Raw genomic sequence first — 18,846 nt, 5'->3', positions numbered from 1 at the left:
TCATCCAGACTGGCATGCAGATCTTTGTGAATGTGGTCCCACCTGCATTCTTGTCCCAATATTTGCCGATAGTGCCTGGAAATGCTTAGCTTGCCCCTACCCCGGAATCCACAGGCAGTCTAAAGTGTGGAGTGCGGAGGTGGCGTTGTACCATGTACGATATCTCAGGTATTAATGCTGGTACTTCCTGTTTCCGCGTGGCGTACGAGACCAATCATTACGATGCCCGGTAGCTATTCAAGAAAGGGTGACAAAACGCCCGGCAGTTTCTGCCGTTCTAGTGCTTGTCTTGCTACCCGCCATCTGTTTGGAATAGCACATGGCTAGGCTGTCGCTTCGAAACTTTATGAAGGTCGCCACAATAACCTACCTAGAAACATGCGACCTCAGAAAACCAACATCGAATTTACAACCAGGGAAACCCAGGGGGAGTTCACAGGCTGTACGGTAATACCATGCGCTCGGAGCAATAACGCCGTGTGACATTGGCCATGATCGTGAAGTACGGTAAAGATCTGCATGTACTAACTTTCACAGCTGTGCATAGCGAGTCAATAAACTTCATGCCCTCCACTTCGGAATCGGGAAGTGGAGAGAATCATGCCCGCCTAAAGGATCAAAGTATTCAAAGCAAGTGTTGCGATCCGCTGATGTGGACAGAAAATGAAGTTGATGGTTGAGAGGCGGGGAAAGTTGACTGCGAAGGTGGTGGGGCACTTTCCAGATAGAACCTTGCAACCCTACAGGTATGCCGCTTACGTAGTATCAAATCTGAAGCAGCAAACGGTGTCTAAGACAACGAATTTTCCAGGCTAGACTCAGGAGTCTCTCAGACTACCCTCCTTGACCATGTCCACAACGTTCATGAAGGTATCGTACATGTAGCTACGCCGCTTCTGCCCTTGCTCATTTTCGAAGACCAACTTCCATTTATCCTCCTTCTCAAAACTGTCCCAATTCACTTTTACCCAATCGTGGCAGGATGCATCAGAGTCACAGTGGTTGTTGTTGACATCTTCATGCAGTTCTGCATTGTCGTACTCCAAAACATCATCAGCAAGATACCTGCCTACTATCATAGTCCTCTCATGAAAGTAGAAGTTCTCGGTCTCGTAGTAGCTTACGGCCGAATTGGCGCAAGCCCTGAAGAAAGCGCGAAGGGTATTCGGGTAATGGAAGTTCGTGTTCTTGAGGACAATGCGACGGATCGTGGAGGAGTGTACGTTGATGATACTCGCGAGTGTAGGTGCAGTAGTGCTCGTAACGAGTCCGTTGATATGGAGCGAACGTAGGCGGAATGGAGGACTGCCGCCCAGTAGCTGGAGCAGAGGAGCCCAACTCTCATTGCGGATCTGATACTTACCGATACCCTGATCGCCAACAGACAAAGCCAATGCTTGGAGATTTGCATTGGTATTGATAAGCTTGACGAGGGCTAACATGTATGCATCAGTCTTCAAGGTGGCCATGTCGAGTTCCAGGTTCAATGACGTTAAGCCACCTAAGGCAGGTGAAATCGCCTCGAAGAGCGACTTTGGAGTCCCCAGTAGCCAAGTCTGCCACTTCAACCCGAACCCTACAACCCTGAACTCTTCAAGCTGCTGTGGCGCAAATCGTATGGTGTCCACTAGAGCATGCATGACCCTGTATATAGGAAGCGCATGCATGATATGGGTGTGTTTTGGTGGATAGGGTCTCGACAATTCGGGACGGAACCCCATAACACCCATTGCCAAAGGATTGGATGTTGAAATCACGGGGTAGCACAATTTGTCAGCCATCCCTTCCAGCGGGGGAGGTGCGCGAAGCGTGATACTCTTCAGATTCGGTAGACGCCGAAAGATAGCACTGAACAAGTTTCGCACGTCAGATTCGCTGAGCGTGGTTCCAATGCAAGGCGATTTCGTTGTGTCCAGGCTTGGACCGTATCCCAAGCTCTTCGGTGGCCGACATTCCAACTCAGAGTATATCTCGAGTGCGCGAATACGGCTGGCAAACCGTAAACGGGACAGGGCCTCGAGACGTTCGACGCTCGTGATAGTGGTTTGACATCTTCGACTGGAAAACTTTGCTTCGGTCTAAGTAGGGTGGTTAGCATCTCATTAACGAGCACCTTGGAGTGAAATAGAGTACAAGCTAGGGAAAGATCGAGCTTTGGACAGGGGGAGAAGGTACTTACAAGAGCATGATCGATGGCCTGCAATATAGTCCGACTGCCGAGCGTTTGTAGTATGCTCAGAGATTCTTTGTCGAGATTCTCAGCGATCATGCCGATGATCTCACTGGGTAGGTCTTCCAGACTTCGCCCAACCGGCGGTGATCTGTAGTCCGACATGAACACATCAATGTCTGTGTGATCCATGATAGCCCTGTCCTCGGGCGTAAAGCTGTCCTCGTCCATGTTGGATGATATGTGACTGGAGGTGCTCGGGGTGAAAATGAAATGTTGCAGATTTTATGTGTGGGTTCGAGACGAATGGCGGTACGAGTGATGCGAGCGGTAGCTACCATGGTCCTGGCTGGCGATAGGAAGGGCTATCTGTGGCACCACCCCATTCAACAAAGGAGCTGAACAGGCGCCCTGCAGCCTACGTTAGTATTGAAACAAGTGTTTGCAAGATCGTAATGCAACGTAGGCGTCCTGGGTTGTTTCCTTCTTTCTTTTTTGTAGACTGGTGTCCAATTTTCCCTATAAGTGGGTGGCATAGAGTGGTACTGCTTCCCTGGTCCACAAAGGAGACCCTTTCGGTCACTACGTCCGATTTTTGGCTGACCATATACAGTCGGGATTTCGAGGGCGTTGTGTTCGTCATGGCTTTCTACGCGGATATTCGCGCGCATCGTGTACGGCGCAGTCGAGTTGAAAGAGGAGAGCATAGGGTGCTAGGGGATCATGGCACTCCTAGTGCTCGAGTTGTGATACAAAGTGCAATAGTAGGTACTAGACAAGGTACATTACGATGAAGGGCATCGTGATTTTGGTGTCGACATGTTCAGAGACGTTGATGATGCCCAGGTGCATTCCGGCGCTACTGCGTAGCTAAGCATCGCGTCGCGTCGCGTCCGGGGTTCGGCACAACACCTGCCGCAAGCTCTTTGCCTGCCGCCTCACGTGCGCATCCGGCACAATGCCCACAGATGCTGGCCCATCCTTCCGTGCATCAGTGCGAGAGACTTGCATGTCTTCGTGGGTGAAATGCCCTCGAAGCTGCAAACTTTACCCGGCTGTCTATGCCCCACCCCCGCGATGTGGGGTTAAGCGTTGCGCGCATGCAACCCTCCGAGGATGGCTACTTTCAATGCTGCTGGCGGCGATGCCTGTTGATTAGCAAGCTCTGATTCATGTGTTTGTTCATTGGTCGCTTCATAACAGGCATGTCGTGCGAGCTGCAATGCACCCCTTGGTCTCAACTATTGCTTGGAGTAATCTTCTTCTGAGTAGCATTCCCAGTGCGCACGATCAACACAGCGGAAGGCATGGCGATAGAGCAAATCTTTGAGGCTCTACCTCTACACTATTTGCAGCATGGCATCTCCAAGTTTGGTGCTGGCAATATCGCCTTGGCAGTCTTCTTGACCGCATTTTTAGGTGTACTTGCAGATTATGCTTGGATGCTGTATATGAGATCGAAGATGGTAAGAGCAACACACAGGATCTGATGATGGTACTAACGTTGCATAGCCCCCAGGGCCCTTCCCATACCCCATCGTTGGCAACACGTTCCAGCTGCCTGACAACAAGCCCTGGATTTTCTTCGAGGAGCTATCCAAGAAATACAACACGCCGCTGATAACGTATTGGATCGGACGTAACCCAACCGTTTGGATCAACGATGCATGGACCGCAAATGAACTACTCGACAAAAGAGCTGGCATATACTGCTCGCGCCCGCGCATGCTTGTCTTTGCCGAACTCGGATCTGGCCAAAACAACCTCGTGAACCTGATCACTACTACGCAGGCGCAGCGGGAGCGGTTCCGGATGCTACGCAAGGTGACGCACCAGGGCGTTGGCATCCAGCAGGTGAAGAAGTACCGCGACTTCCAGAATGATGAGAGCAAAGTCGTCGCCCTCGATCTCCTGAGCACCGCCGAAAATTACGTCGCGCACTTTGAACGCTACGCGACCAGTGTGGTCTCTATCATCGGCTTTGGCAGACGCGTTGCGAGCCACGAAGATCCAATCATCACCGAGGTCATCGCGTTGATGCATCGAGCAGCTGATCTGAACGTACCGGGCAAGACATTCCCTATGCTGATGGAAACCTTTCCGATTCTTGCTCGCGTACCTACAGAATATGCGCCATGGAAGCACGGCATGGGATCGAAGAAGAAGTCATCCCGCGGCCATGACTTCTTTTATTCGCTCGCCAGAGAAGCAAACGAGAAGCCAGGACACGAAGACTGCTATTCAAAGATGTTGTTTCGCGAGCAGGAGAAATACGGTCTCAATCACAAGGAGATTTCGGCATTAACTGGTAACTTGTTCGGCGCGGGGTCCGACACATCAAGTAGTACGCTCATCACCGCTGTTCTCGCCATGCGAGCTTTCCCAGAAACTATGCAGGCCGCGTGGGAAGAATTAGATCGCGTTGTCGGAGAGGACCGTAGCCCTTCATTCGAAGACGATGCAAACCTGCCTTATATGCGAGCATTTGTAAAGGAAGTGTTCCGATGGCGATCAGTAGCCATCATTGGTGGACAACCGCACGCTCCAGTTCAGGACGATTACTACAACGGTTATCTGATCCCGCAATCAGCATGGGTACAGGGCAACGTCTGGGCGATACACCATAACGAGCGTGACTTTCCTGAACCCGACCGTTTCAACCCGAACCGCTTCTTGAAGGACCATCCTAATTCGCGACCTTTCCCCGGCGAAAGAGGGTACATGACATTTGGTTGGGGTCGTCGAGTGTGCTCAGGTCAGGCACTTGCCGAGCAGGGCACGTGGCTGACGGTGGCGCGATTGGTATGGGGCTTCAGGATCGAGCCAGCACTAGATGGGAATGGCAAGCCTATCCCGGTCGACATATTTGACTACACGTAAGTTTCCAGTGGAAGGAGACCAGCATGCGAGATACTGACATCTTCAAGCAACGGTTTAAATATGCGACCGCAGCCGTTCAAAGTGAGCCTAAAGCCACGGACCGAGAGGATACGTCAAGCTATCGTAAGAGAGGGCGAACAGGCATTGGCAGACCTCGCGCAATATGAAGGTGAAACAAAGTATCGCATGAGTACATTCCACAAGAAATAGAGCTTGCTATGAGGAGGCTGCGGTGGTGATGAGTTTGGCAGTAGTTAGTGAGCGGACATGTAGACTCGATTAGCCAAGGCGGATTTCGGTCCACCTCTTCTTGACAGGTGCTGTTTCGAACACGACCGATGTCATCCCAGTACCAATTCGTTCCCAATGCGAACCTCGGCACTGAACTACCAAGACATGACATTCTCGCTCATGTCCATATTCGAGATACCATGGCAATCGCAGTACGTATGACTCGAGAAGAAAGCTGGAGAAGTCTTTTCCCGTAGGTATAACATCCACATATGTTGGTGCCGACCCTGTGCGGGTACTTCCCAGGTCAGACTCAAGACAATAGGTGCGAGAGACATGCGAATGTGGCAGCGGGAGCGGCATGATTCGAGTAATGTAGGCGCTGATGTGGATATATCTGCTCGGTATCTGGGTGGAATCTACGCTGGAACTGTATATTTCTTGGTAGGTGCTCCAATCGATGATCTTCCCAGATTGGAGCTCTAGCTTAACCACGCATGGGGTTTTACTCGTAGTTCGATGTTGTCTCACCATGAACAACATCTTCAACCCTCTCGCCCATCTTACAGTACCGGCCCATCCGGCCCATGACCAGCTGGGAAAGTCAACTCGTCGTCTAGCTGGAAATTCCACGTCCCAGCTCAAGTTACTGACGAACTTTTGGTTCGATATAGTAAGTGGTGTACTATCCGATCGAAGAGCATCGCTGTCACAGAACGGCAGTCCCCAAAGGTGTTTAAGACGATCTGAGTGTTCCAACGATGCGAAGATTCCAAGCATTGCATTTAGTACGTCGCTTTCGTAGGTGAGCGAGCGCCTTGAGAACGCTTCAATGCGGTCGAGAACGATCATAGCGTGGTCATGAACGGTTGGGAAGAGGCCTGGGTCGGGTTCGTTAAAGGCGTCGAGCCAAGATCCAGTACTCTCCTCGCCACGGCGCCAGAACATATCTTCGCGAGCCATCCAGCCTTCCATTCGAAACCTTTCCTGGCATTCAAAGTACAGTTGCGTGTCAGTGAAGACAAGGCGCCTAGTCGGAAGCAAACCCTCTTGATATGTCCAACCTCTTGTACTCCATGTCGTGCTCTCTAAGGTGTCGCTACAGAAGATGGGAGTGGAATCGAGTGTTCGATGCCTAATGTGGACAGGTTGATTTACTTTGCGTCGCCGGCTAACACCTGGCAGTCCGTAATTACCATCAGATCCGGCCGCTGCGATGATTGTCAAGACAGATCCTGCGTAGATCTTATCCATCTGTTTGAGCTGTCGATGAAAGTCTTCCGAAGACTTCCCCAAACAATACATATCGACCCACAGGTAGTCATACCCAAGCATGAGCGTGACTTTGATGGCATCCTCGATAGTTTTAGGTAAATTGGACGATAAAACGTCAGGCTCCAATGGTTCAACGCCTGCTTGCTGATCATCCGGCTTGCCCCACACATAGCTCAATGTCACATACGATCCGCTTTGTGGTAGTTTTCCAACCAAGCGACTTCTGCAGTCGATAACTCTCAGATTGCGTACTTTGGTGTCGTGTTTCGATCCACTCAATATGCGAGGTATATGGCATTTATGCTTCTGTACGCATGAGGCGATCCACTCGCGGACTTCCGTGTAGTCATCAATCAAAGGCGTGATTGCTCGCAGATTCTGACTGATGGGTCCATCCGGATCGAAGATGATGGAACTGCGGATACCGAGAAGATCGAAGAGACTGTACTCCCCGCGCCGTTCAATACAAAGTATGGGTGCTTCGATCTTTTCGAGAAGAGGGGTTACTGCAACGTGAGATTGCACTGCATTAAGGCTGCACATCGCGCCTTCTGGCACCTGACCCATACTGCCGGATAGGAATCTGCAGAGACTACAAGTTTCTGACTTCAATCGAGTTATTTTCAAGACGGTTCGGACTGGTACCCCAGGGTTGAATCGAAGTGCATCGTCCAGATCGAAAGCTGCGCACTGCGAACAGTGGTTATTAGGCGGTTCGACCACCATCGGGCTTTGAGGAAGAACAGATAATGCCATGACCGGACAGATCTTCTGGAATTGCAGTCGTTACGCATGAGCTGATCTTGATTTGATTTAAATCTGGGTGTGGACTTGCGCAGAGGTGGAAGTAGAACAACTGCGCCCCATGCCTGCAGAACGCCCGCAACACTCGGTAGCCAGTAATACACCGTTAGCTCAGCAGCGCGACATGGGGAAACTTGGATTCGATCTTGACTGCAGCATCGCTGTTAACGTTGAGCATAACCCCAAAGTAAAGAAAAGCTTCTCCAAAAGCGCTCATAGAGTTTAGACGTCTCTTGTATCTCCGTCATGATGCGACCGCTTGAGGCAATGGTGAGGATGGTGGAGAGGCCGTTCCCGATGATATTGTCGCCTTGAACATCAGGAGCGTCATCCGTGATCAACGCCAGATCAGAATTTGCCTGTTACGGGCAGACCTGCTGATGTAAGCGCGCACGTACCACTGCCCTTTGCGAACACCGAAAGGTCTACCTTTTGCATCGCGGTACCGTTATAGTTTACCGTGACCTGCTAACATTCATCGCATTCATATCGAATGCATTGGGCCTAGAAGCAATTCCGCATCCGCGGTGTCGCGCACTGACGACATCAATTGGATAACGATGAAGCAACCCCGCGCTTCTATCGCTCAAATCTCGGCCAGGTCTTCACCCAAGATCAATGATGGCGAGTTGGATTTATCGAGAATGTTTCATTCATCATGCCAGTTTCCGTCATCAGGAACAGCAGGCAGCTCGAACCGTTGACCGATGGTAGTTCACACACCAAAGTTCGTCTACGAGATACTTTGAAACACGACCTCTGAAGCTCCATTGTTTGGGCGCATTTGCTCCTGGTTTCGGCACATATCTTTTGTGCGGCAAAGAAGTTATGTCTTTGTTGTAGTATGGGCCATTCGCTCCTCATCAAAACAGCGTTTTGCGCAATGGAAGACGAACTACTCACGGATGTCGCACCTCTAACAAAAACTATCATCTTTTGTGTCGATTCAGCTCTCGTGCTCAGCAAGCGAAATGGCCCCACCGTACGCGACTTCTTATAACTACTTCAGATATGATGCCAACGAATTCATCCATCAGAACAGGACTTGGACGACTCGTGAGTAGACTTGCCAAGTACAGACAAAGATCACTTGCTTATAGTAGCCACTAGCGGAACGTCTTTGGACAATCTCTACTATATGGGCCGGGAATGGGAACGTCAAAAATTACTATGCTACTCAAACCCAGAATGCGAGTGGAAATTGGAAGGCGACCAGTCCTGGATTGCCAAATCCGAACCCAATACCAGTGAATCCGTTCACGGCTGCAGATGTAAACCATGCAAAGACTACGCAAACTATGCCTGCACCTGCTCCTGCTGCCGGAGCGAATGTTCGGCCTGTCGCCGCTGCTCCTGTTTACGTCTCGTCTAACCTACATGACTTCTGGCCAAGGCTGCCATGGTCTGAACCAGACGAACCAGCTCCACCATTCCTTGATATGGAAGCGTTAAAGAGATTTGGTTTCTTGAAGAATAATTGGCTCGACACTGAGCCGCACATGCCTTCACCAAACGACGACTCTCGTTGGCATGGTATCAAGACATTAGGGTTTGGTAGCTACGGCGCAGCTGGCTTAGGGGTTGAAGCCGATGCGGCAAACAACATTCGTGACGTATGTACCTAGCCACAGACACGACCGGTTCCCTTTTGTAAGCGACAAGCTAACATCAACATCAGAGAATGGTGATCAAAGAAGCCAAAGCCTTCACACCAAGCCGATGGCGCGATCCCAAGAACTGGCGGGACCGATTGCCACAAGAAATACGTATCCATCAGCTTCTTGAAGAACGCCGTGCCGTGGACCCAGCCATGTGCCGCCATATTATCCGTTGCCGCGCACACCGACTATGGATGGAACATAGAAGATACAGATTGTATCTAGATTACCATTCGGGTGGCGACATGAACGCGGCAATGACATTTCATGCTAAGAACTGGGAGGACGGAAAACCCATCGACGAGGACATATTCGCACCAGAGGGTTTCGTCTGGTATACCATCAAAGCGCTCGCGACTGCTTGTCTGGTACTGCGCGAAGGGACCATCGATGGCACTACGGTTAATGGCTGGAGACCCATAACCCATTTGGATTTGCAGTTACCAAACGTACTTTTGGATGTTCACACTCCACCAACTCAGGAAGCTAAGGGAAAGTCAAAGGCGGGCTCCTCCAAGAGTGCTAGGCTCAACCGCGCCGACGCTGACAATTGGAGAGCTAAAGAACCTCCTGTGATGCCTATACTTGCAGACTTTGGTATTTCCTTTTTTAGCCCGAATCGTGACGACTGTCCAATTACCGACAATCCTGATGACTATATCATCCACGAAACTGATACGCGATATCCTCCTGTAAGTAGCTTTCTTTCTCCGAAACATCACTCGCTACGACAGCTAATCGCTCTTAGGAAATGCATCAGCAAGAGGAACCGTACTATCTCGAGTTAGGTGAAAGAACGGAAGTTTGGGGCATCGGTCGCATCGCATGGAGACTCTTGTGTAATAAACAAGTTGATGCATTTGGTCCGATTCGTTGCGACACGGTACCTTCGCGCGGCACAGAAAAAGATCAGCAACTTAAAATCCCATTAGCCCTTAGACGTAAGCGCAACATCCCTCCAAACAATGCCACGAGTGTACTCGCAGAGCAGAGCATCGCACAATGTACAGCTGGGAAGTACGGGCGAGAAGTCAAAGAGTTGGTGCGGAGGTGCTTGAACTTCGATCACAATTTCAGACCGACTCTGAAAGAAATCCTTGCTGAGGTAGATCAATACTTCTCGGAGGACGAAGTCTTGACAGAACAAATCAGGGATCAAGACGGGCTGCAACTCATTCTGCCAGATACTCCCGAGTTCGCCATTGGACAGCCAGTCGATGCAGCTAAAAGAAGGGGACGTGAATGAGACTTAGTCTGGCCGCTGCTGTAACACTAATGCAACCACCACTCAACATTGGCGGACGCTTCCTTGGAATCACCCTCCCCGATGTTCTCCGCTATCATTACGCCAGCAAAATCCAATCGGCCTTGGCGTGAGGCTTCCTGTGTCTGCACCACGGCCTAACGAAGCCACTACTAAGGAAATATTCATTGGGAATTATGATGACATTACATTTCCGCTCCAGTTATACCAGAGCCGGCTATCATTCCATCATCTTGGTTGGCTGGCTTGTACACTCTCGTGTCTATCTTGTTGGACAACCCCTCCACCAGAAAATTTGCTTTACTATGCAAGCCAAGAGACTATCGGGGCCGTAGCCAACATTCTTGCTCATAGAGCAATCCAATGAAAGATTGAGGGCACGGCTCATGTGTTGCTGAATGCGGGGTTCAACCGAAGCTGAGTACCTGATACGATACGTTCTACACCATGCTACCAAATCTACTTGAAGCTTGAATATTTCCAGACGTTAAGAGACGTCATCTCCACATCACCACGCCGTCTCCTCAAATCCTCAAGGCCAATGTCTTGGAACTAGAGGCACAAGTCTTCGGAGCCAAGGCCTGATCCATCTAGGAAGCCTCATTATGGGGCTATGGTGCGAGGACTCCACGACATCAGAGAGTCATAGCTAATACTCATCAATCGATTTGCCTGAGACATAAGGCCAACACCAAGAACTCGGACACAATTATCCGTGGAGAAATTACTCCCGTCCACTCCACACTGCGGGGAGAACTGGGGTAATCATACTAACTCAGCGGGTTGATGCGAGATGACCCTCATAGATAAACCAACACAGCGCTATAATGAGACATAAAGTGGAACGAATTAGCCCAACGGGTACCTGATAGTCGTGTGTGGTAGTGTTTACGGATCCTACGGGGCGCCCCATATGGAACGCCTTACCCGGCTCCATGTTGCGAGCCGTTGCGTAGCCGCTTTTCCCGGTTGGCATGCTCGATTTGGACATAGATTCTCGCGACATGTTGGGGGGAAGAAGTTTGGGAGAGGGCGAGAGATGTATATAAGAACGTCTTGTGTCGTCTAAAAATCATTCCTCATCAGTTCGACTCATCTCAACTCTCACCAGCTCTTGAATACCAGTATCTAAACCATAAACCCCCTTATCACACTACCAATCTTTCTCATCACCATCACCATGCGTTTCGCTGCCGTCATCGCCGCCCTCGCCATCACGGCCGCCGCTCTTCCTGCATCCTCTATGAAGGAGGCTGAAGCTTCTCTCGGTAAGCGACGCTCTCGTTGCATGGGTCTCCAGGCCGGGAAAACTTCTTGCTAATCATTCCATTCCAAAAAACAGACCTTCAGGCTCGGCAAGCTTGCGCCGACGTTGACAGGTACAACACCTGTACTTCAAACTGCACTCCGCTTGCCCCGTCCGGTGCTTGCATTATCAACTGCCTCATCGCCTACTGCGCTTAAGTCATTGGTGCTTGGAGCTGTGTTCAGGCGGCAAGCAAGGGGAAGACCATGGCTTCGTCGTTGGATGGGGGTAATCTTGGCCGTGCCCATATTTGTACCTAGAGTCTGTAGACTGGCCAGTCGTTCGTTACTCTCATACACAATGCAAATCTGTTAAAGTCGACTGTTTCCAACTCTCAGCTGCTCCAAGTGAGGGTCCATACCGTGATATGTCAAAAGAAAAAGTAGATTGTGTATAGATTGGTATCAAGTTGAGTACAGCCCCTTAACGCCAAAGTAGAAAACCCTCATGATCCAAGAGAACTCGCCGTACATGACGCTGAAATACCAAAATCAAGCCATTACACCATGCAATCCCGTCCCAACGTTATCGTATCATATCATGTCGTATCGTTTCCAGTCTATCAGCGCCTTCCAAAGCCACCAGCCATCTGCTTCTGCACATATTTGGCGCCCTCTTTCTTGATGATAGGTAGGGCGTAGTCCTTGAACATGCCCATGGCCTGCCTCTGCCACTCCGGCTGTCCAGGCTTTCCCGGCTTGCCGCCTCCACCTCTACCACTCCTGCGGCGGTCGTCGTAGCGATCATCGTCGTCGTATCGACTGCGCCTATCGCGACCTCCATCGTCATAGCGAGAGTCGCGACGCGGCTTGCTGTTGAACATGTCGTCGTATTTGTTATCGTAGCCGTCGTCGCGGCGTCTGCGATCGTCACGGGGCCTGTCACGGCGGTCGCGGTCATCGTAGTAGGGGTTATTGTCTTTGCGGCGGCGGTCAGACTTGTAGCCTTCGGACTTGTAGCCGTCGCGGTCACGGCGCCCATCGTCTTTGGGCCTGCGAGGAGGATAGTGCTCGTCGTATGAGTCGTAGGTATCCTCGTGCCTGGGTCGGCGGGGGCGGTCGTCGCGGCGTTCCTCGCGATGCTTGCGTCGAGGTTGGGGTGGTGGAGATTCAGAGTCAGAGTCGGACGAGTAGGACGGTTGCCTGCGATGGCGACGTGGTCGGGCTCCACGAGGGTCACGTTCTTCTGCTGTTTGATTAGCTGGAGTTGCGAGGCGCGCTGACAGGATGGCATACCTCTGGGTGGTGGTGGCATAGATTCAGGTGGTGGAGGTGGCATGCCCTCCATTCCTGGCGGTGGTGGGGGAGGCGGCGGAGGATAACCTTCGTGGCCTGGTGGAGGCGGTGGAGGATAGGCGCCATGCGGGGGCGGTGGAGGGTTGTTGGGATATGGCGGCGGCGGCGCATCGTCGACAGGCCTCTCCTTGCGAGAGCGGCGGTGATCGCCTCTTCGGCTGTCGCGGTAGTCGCGGTAGTCTCTCTTGTCGTCTTTGCCAGGCGCCCATTTTGGCTTGCCGTTCTCGTAGCTGTCAAAGCGGTACGTGCCTGGATCTGCTTCCTTGTCAGCGCTGTACCAATTCAATGCATGCTGGACATCTTACGTGATGGCGGCGGGGGCGGCTGCTCCGGTGAGGAATGTCTGTCTCTATCGCGACGGCCCATATTGCTTGCTTGTTGTAGCGGTCAAGGTGCAGGTAGTGGTGGTGGAGTGTAGGTGTCCAGGTAGCGTGGTCTAATAGTCGGCGGCGAACATCTGACACTTAAAGCGCGGCTCTCGGCTAGGACGCATCTCAGCCCAGTCTCACAAGACACCATGTCGTCATATGCCCTAATGCCTCAGCTCGTCGTGCACAAGTGCAAAATTTGCGGGGCTGCCGACGCATTCGAAGCTTCGCGACGGCGTGGCAGAGCTCAAGTGGGCTGTGTATGTAGGCTGTGATCATCGTGCATGGGCAGCACGTCTAGACGGGCCCACTTCTGCAAGCCATTGCCGTCCGCGATGCTCAACTGGCCAGGTTGTGCGCCTGAAGAGAAGGGCCGTTCCCCCGCAATGAAGCGTGGGATAAACTGAAGATCAGGGTCTTCCGGAGATTTCGACGATGGGGTATTGCTACGTGGTGTGCAAAGGGTGGTGCTGCCTTATGCTGATCTATCACACGCCCGTCAAGACGTCAGGGGACACTGCACTACCCAATCGCTACACCTGCTGACTGATCTCGTTACCTCAGTCCTGACATCCTGACCTTGCCCACGATCACGGGAAGCGGTGAACTTCGATGCCACATGCGGACTAGATCCCATGACTCAAGTCTTCGTCTACATCATACTCGGGCCTCAATCGTATCGCGACCGAATTTTGACTATTCGGCGACATCACAGTAGCTCACCAAGATCCAACGTCACCTCGTTCATCGAGCAGACTACGTCACACGAGCGGCACAATGGGAAGAGCATGTCGATCAAACTATCACATTCATCTCGGCTTGATCTGAATTTCCACCAACGTCACCGTGATTCAGAACATCTCGATAGCCTGAGGGGGCTGGGAACTAGACTGGACCTGCATAGAGTTGCAGTCTACACGACAAGCGTCTTAGCGGCCTCGCTCTTGAACGTACTACGTAGTAGACTAGATTTGATCAACCTCTGCTGCTGCTCTCTCTTGTCTCTGCTTCCTCTCTATGTGTAGGCTCAGAGCAAGCTCGACCGATATTAACTGAAGCCGTCCAGACGGTCACGATGAGCTCCTGCGCAAGAGCCCTTCTGAAGCTGCAAGAATTCAACTCCAGTGGTCCTGTCAAGATGTTCCTGGACCTCGGTAAACTACGTGTACGCCGTCTTGGTTCGGACGCGAGCCCCGGAACTCTATCTAACTAGCTTTGTTGAGATATCAGGTACCATATCGCAATAATTGCTACCTCTATTGTGAAACAAAGGTTACATGTTCACCTGCTAGCGCGACTGCAAGCCAGCAGATTTCATGTACAGATTTTGATATTGGTTGATTTCTGGCTTGTTTTTGGTTTGCCGGGCCACCAATGGTCGTGTACTGGACTTGGTCATCCCAAACGACTATATCTGCTCTCGATACATTTGAGGAGCTGGGATTCTACTGCCCGCTACCTCGCTGATAGTGATGCTGGCCACGACCTTGAGGTGGAGCGTAATACCCGCGACCACGTGAGTTCGCAGAGTCACCTCCTCGACTCTGACCAGATGTGAATTGCCCACGCCCGCGCGAAGGTGCAAAGTCTCCTCGACCCTGACCAGGTACGAAATGGCCACGTCCTCGCGAAGGTGCAAAGTCAGGCTCTCGACCCTGACCGGGTGTGAAGTAGCCACGTCCGCGCGGAGCGGCAAAGTCTCCTCGGCCTTGAACTGGTGCGAAATTCCCACGGCCACGAGGTCCGCTGTTGTAAGCACCCCTACCCCTACCACCACCCCTTCCTCGATTGCCATGAGTAGGGAGCGGCCAGAATGTTTCACGTGTCTCTCTGTCCACAGCCCAACTTCGTTCTTCCATCGTACGCAATACGATTGGCCCACCTTTCTCTTCCCTCACAAGGATCAAAGCTCGATTCGGCCGATTCTCTCGCTTCAGCACATCTCTCAGGCGTATAAGCAGAGCAGCGAGTTTCCTCAACGGTTCCTGCTGGTTCTGCTCCCATGTCTTCACCCTTACAGTTGCGACTTCCTCCTTGATCCTCGATACAACACCGGTACCTTTCTCGTAGGGAGCGGTGTAAAGCAACGATGTACGACCGAACCAGAGCTGATCTTGACATGCGACCAACCCTGATGCCAATGGGCTATAAGCCTGGGTTTTGAGCTCTAGTATCTGGGCTGTTGGTACGATATGGCCTTTTTGCAGGACCCGAATTGGCGCGTTGTAATTGAACCTTGGAGGGTTCATGTGTGAGCTTCCGCTCACCGCTGCTGCTTCGGTCTGTGTGAGATCGTCGGGAATGATGCCGTCGTCGTATGCATCTGCTTCGAAGCGACAAACGACGTTGAGAGGGCCCATTGCATATCGTATAGCCCGATAGTGACTCGTCGCATCCTCCATGTCTTCAGTTTTCTTGGTGAAGGCTCGCTCGAAGTTGAACCCGTAACTCTTCCCGTCTGAGCGTTTCCACCACCGTGACTCCCTGCGCACGATGACGAGTGTGTTGAAGACTAGATACAGATTGAGGCGGAGAGGTGCGTTGTTCTTGCCCTGAGCAAATTCCAACAACACACGGAGATTGTTGCGATCTGCGAGAACGTCGACGTTGTGGAACGTGGTGTTTGGTGACATAACCCGGAGGGCATTGAACATCGGCAGGTACGGATTTTTCGGTTGGCGAGCGTAGTTGTAATCGTTGGAATCCCAGCCCCTATCCCTTTCGACAGTGTGCGGCAGGCTTGGCGGTTGCCATTTTGCTGGCTCGCCGGGAACTAGATAGATGTGAGTCTGACAATACTCGGCATTTCAACTGGCAAACACCTGGCTGGAGGTCATGATATACTCACCAAATATCGTATTGGTACCGTCTTCCGCAGCCTGCCAGTTGTAACAACACAACAGCTCCGGTTCCTCGTCCCATGTTACTGGCTCTGGTACCGGGATGAGTGCGGTCTTTTCGATTGTCTCTACAACATGTCCTGCATCTCTTGCAATAGTGCTGGTGAAGCGCGCCATTTTTCTCCTGCGTTTCTCAAGTACGACTGGATCGATCACTTCTTCTTCAGGAATTTCCAGAATGGCATCCCCACCGTCCGAATCGGAGTCAACGCCATCTTCGGCCGCAATGGTGGGCTCTACAGCACTGTCACCCTGCAGTTGCTGCCAACTCGAACCACCCAAGGCCAGGGCAATTTTCGATTCGAAAGAAATGGCTGCCGAGTTCATGTCTGGTGGTGCAGAAGCCGCCACAGGATTCGGCTCGAGTATGCGCTGCTTTGGTGGATTGGCCTGCGAGTCTCTTTCTGGCGTATCTGACTGATAGTCTTCTCTTTCACGTTCTCTTCCACTACTGTCGCTCGGGCCACTAGTTCGCTCTCCAAATGCTTAGGAGGGACGATGAGCGGGAGGATTAAATTTAGGCGTGTACACAAACGTACCGTACATGCCGGCTGTTTCGCAGCGCCTTCCCAGCTCTTGCGCTAGAGGTTGATTACGCGCACGTTCAAAGGGGCTGTAACTTCGAATGGAGTAGAGGCGCCTTCAGACGTATTTGTGGTGAAGGGATAGGTTGTGTTGGTATGGAGAAGCTGGATAAGCCTGAACCAACTCTGTCTATCGGGTTAAATATTTTGGATTCAAGTAACAACCAACGGTAACATGGACGTGGTGGTGTGAGTAACGAGACGACAAATTGTAGGGAGCAGGGAGACGCGAAGGCCGGGGTGACGCGACTTGGAAGGCCTCGATGAGTGAAACTGGGTTAGCGCTTCGGCTAACAGCGTAGCGCGTGTGATCCTTCGATCGTCCAAAAGCACCTCCAGGGCTGGACAATTCAGAACGTCCTCAGTTTATAGATGCTCCCGATTATTGCACCTGCACTGTCATGTGTATCCACAGGGGATACTTAGTGAGTTCGAGCAACCTTTACTGTTGACCGCGAGACCCGATTAACGCATTCGTCAGAAAACCAGTAGATTGAACATAGCATCGTAGTATTTTCAGGACTCCAGCACGATGTAATCCAGTACTATAGCGCCATTCATATCAACTTACAACTTCCATCCCCGCTTCTTCGAAAGCGCCGTCTCCTGCCTGACCGCCAAATCAGCAATGATTTCCTCACTGCCGCCACCCACAACCTAGCACACGTTAGCATCAGCACACTATCCTGGACTTCACATTTCAAGGAATCAAACATACCATCATCCTCAGATCCCGACTAATCTGCTCGACAATAGCACCAGGCCCACCCTTCTGATATCCAGCTCCACCGAATATCTGCTGCGCCTCTCGGTTCGCCATCTCGAGTATACGGCCGCCGTGCACCTTGCACAAGGCGATCTGGCCCGCAATCTCCGGATCCTGCCAGCCGAGCGGAGATTGCTGGATATGGTATGCGAGTTGCTCGAGCCATGCCCAGTGGCTCTCTACATACCGGCCAATTGTAGCGAGTTTATGCGCAATGATCTGGTTGGCGATGAGAGGCTTGCCGAATGTGTGTCGCTTATGTGCGTAGTGGAAAGATTCGCTCAGACAGGTTCGCGCTTTCCTGTTGCAGCCTATGCTCATGATGAAGCGTTCCTGCAGAAGTAGAGGTACGAAATCAGTATATGTCTCACATGCACTTCGCACAGTCAGAATTTACCTTGTTGAAGTTGGTCATCACAATTCGAAAGCCTTCGTTCTCTTTGCCGACAAGGTTGGATACAGGGACGCGGACATCGTCCATCTCCACGAAGCTTGCGCCTCCACCCTTTTGCCCTGAGTTGGGGATGCGGCGGTGTGTGAGTCCGGATGAGTCAGTGGAAATGACAAGGACGGAGATGCCAGTGGCACCAGGTCCTCCCGTGCGAACGGCAGTCGTCATGTGTGTGGCCCAGGGCATACCAGTGATCCATTTCTTGTAGCCATTGACAATATAGTGTTGTCCGTCTTCGGTTTTGGTTGCGGTAGTCTGGAGGTTCGCGACGTCGGACTACACACTCTAGTTAGCTTCCCTCTCAATACAAATTGTGGATATGTTGCGGGATAGGTATACGTACACCACCACCCGGCTCAGTGATGCCTAGACAGAAACTGATCTCCCACGTAAACAGACCCGGCAGCCACTTCTTCTTCTGCTCCTCAGTTCCGTGATGTACAATCGGTGGAGCACCAATCACGCTGCCACCGCCCAGAGCAACGCCCACACCGCCCTCAATCCTACTATTCTCATCCGTCATGATCAACAGATGGAATAAGTCCAAATCGCCGACCGGTATGCCCGCAGGCCCCGGAACATTGCGTGGGCGATACGGTTCTGGCACGTCTGCGAATGCGTAACCAGTCTGCGCCCATTTGTGCCGTTCCTGGGCTGGAGCTTCACCAGCTTCCTCCCATTCGAGCATGTACGGCTTTATGTTTGTGTCGATGTATGTGCGAAGCGCATCGCGCAGTTTCTTGTGCGACTCGTTGTAGTAGGGGGAGGCGAGGGCGGAGTACCACGACGGTTCGCTCCATGGGGCGAGGTTGCCAAAGGTTTCCTTCTTCTGAGGCTGCATTACGGAGGGAAGAGGCGTATCGGCGCGCGGCTTGGGGTTCGCCATCGTGTGTG

The 18,846-nt window shown here is 51.9% G+C and overlaps 6 protein-coding genes across 6 annotated transcripts; 2 read left to right on the top strand and 4 right to left on the bottom strand.

The window, feature by feature from the left end:
* Window positions 1-818: 818 nt before the first annotated feature.
* Window positions 819-2,401, bottom strand: J4E86_000569 (uncharacterized protein; the record flags this gene model as incomplete). The annotated part of the gene is made up of 2 exons (XM_051441143.1): window positions 819-1,601; window positions 2,180-2,401. 2 exons carry the CDS (start codon window positions 2,399-2,401, stop codon window positions 819-821), a joined length of 1,005 nt encoding a protein of 334 aa, XP_051307314.1.
* A 1,076-nt stretch (window positions 2,402-3,477) lies between these two features.
* On the top strand, window positions 3,478-5,260 carry J4E86_000568 (uncharacterized protein; the record flags this gene model as incomplete). Its single annotated transcript, XM_051441142.1, has 3 exons — window positions 3,478-3,636; window positions 3,683-5,046; window positions 5,098-5,260. 3 exons carry the CDS (start codon window positions 3,478-3,480, stop codon window positions 5,258-5,260), a joined length of 1,686 nt encoding a protein of 561 aa, XP_051307313.1.
* A 3,781-nt stretch (window positions 5,261-9,041) lies between these two features.
* J4E86_000567 (uncharacterized protein) lies at window positions 9,042-10,264 on the top strand (the record flags this gene model as incomplete). The annotated part of the gene is made up of 2 exons (XM_051441141.1): window positions 9,042-9,615; window positions 9,951-10,264. 2 exons carry the CDS (start codon window positions 9,042-9,044, stop codon window positions 10,262-10,264), a joined length of 888 nt encoding a protein of 295 aa, XP_051307312.1.
* Window positions 10,265-12,150: 1,886 nt separating this feature from the next.
* On the bottom strand, window positions 12,151-13,249 carry J4E86_000566 (uncharacterized protein; the record flags this gene model as incomplete). Its single annotated transcript, XM_051441140.1, has 3 exons — window positions 12,151-12,773; window positions 12,824-13,138; window positions 13,189-13,249. 3 exons carry the CDS (start codon window positions 13,247-13,249, stop codon window positions 12,151-12,153), a joined length of 999 nt encoding a protein of 332 aa, XP_051307311.1.
* A 1,447-nt stretch (window positions 13,250-14,696) lies between these two features.
* J4E86_000565 (uncharacterized protein) lies at window positions 14,697-16,478 on the bottom strand (the record flags this gene model as incomplete). The annotated part of the gene is made up of 2 exons (XM_051441139.1): window positions 14,697-16,024; window positions 16,100-16,478. The coding sequence occupies 2 exons, from the start codon at window positions 16,476-16,478 to the stop codon at window positions 14,697-14,699; spliced, it is 1,707 nt and encodes a 568-aa protein (XP_051307310.1).
* Window positions 16,479-17,302: 824 nt separating this feature from the next.
* J4E86_000564 (uncharacterized protein) lies at window positions 17,303-18,838 on the bottom strand (the record flags this gene model as incomplete). The annotated part of the gene is made up of 4 exons (XM_051441138.1): window positions 17,303-17,392; window positions 17,454-17,834; window positions 17,899-18,228; window positions 18,296-18,838. 4 exons carry the CDS (start codon window positions 18,836-18,838, stop codon window positions 17,303-17,305), a joined length of 1,344 nt encoding a protein of 447 aa, XP_051307309.1.
* Window positions 18,839-18,846: the final 8 nt, after the last annotated feature.

The sequence above is a fragment of the Alternaria arbusti genome (assembly GCF_024043155.1).
Source record: "Alternaria arbusti strain BMP 1465 chromosome Unknown scaffold_1, whole genome shotgun sequence".
NCBI lineage: Eukaryota > Fungi > Ascomycota > Dothideomycetes > Pleosporales > Pleosporaceae > Alternaria > Alternaria arbusti.
The sequence above is the reverse complement of the archived record's forward strand: the minus strand, read 5'-3'. Positions and strand labels throughout refer to the sequence as shown.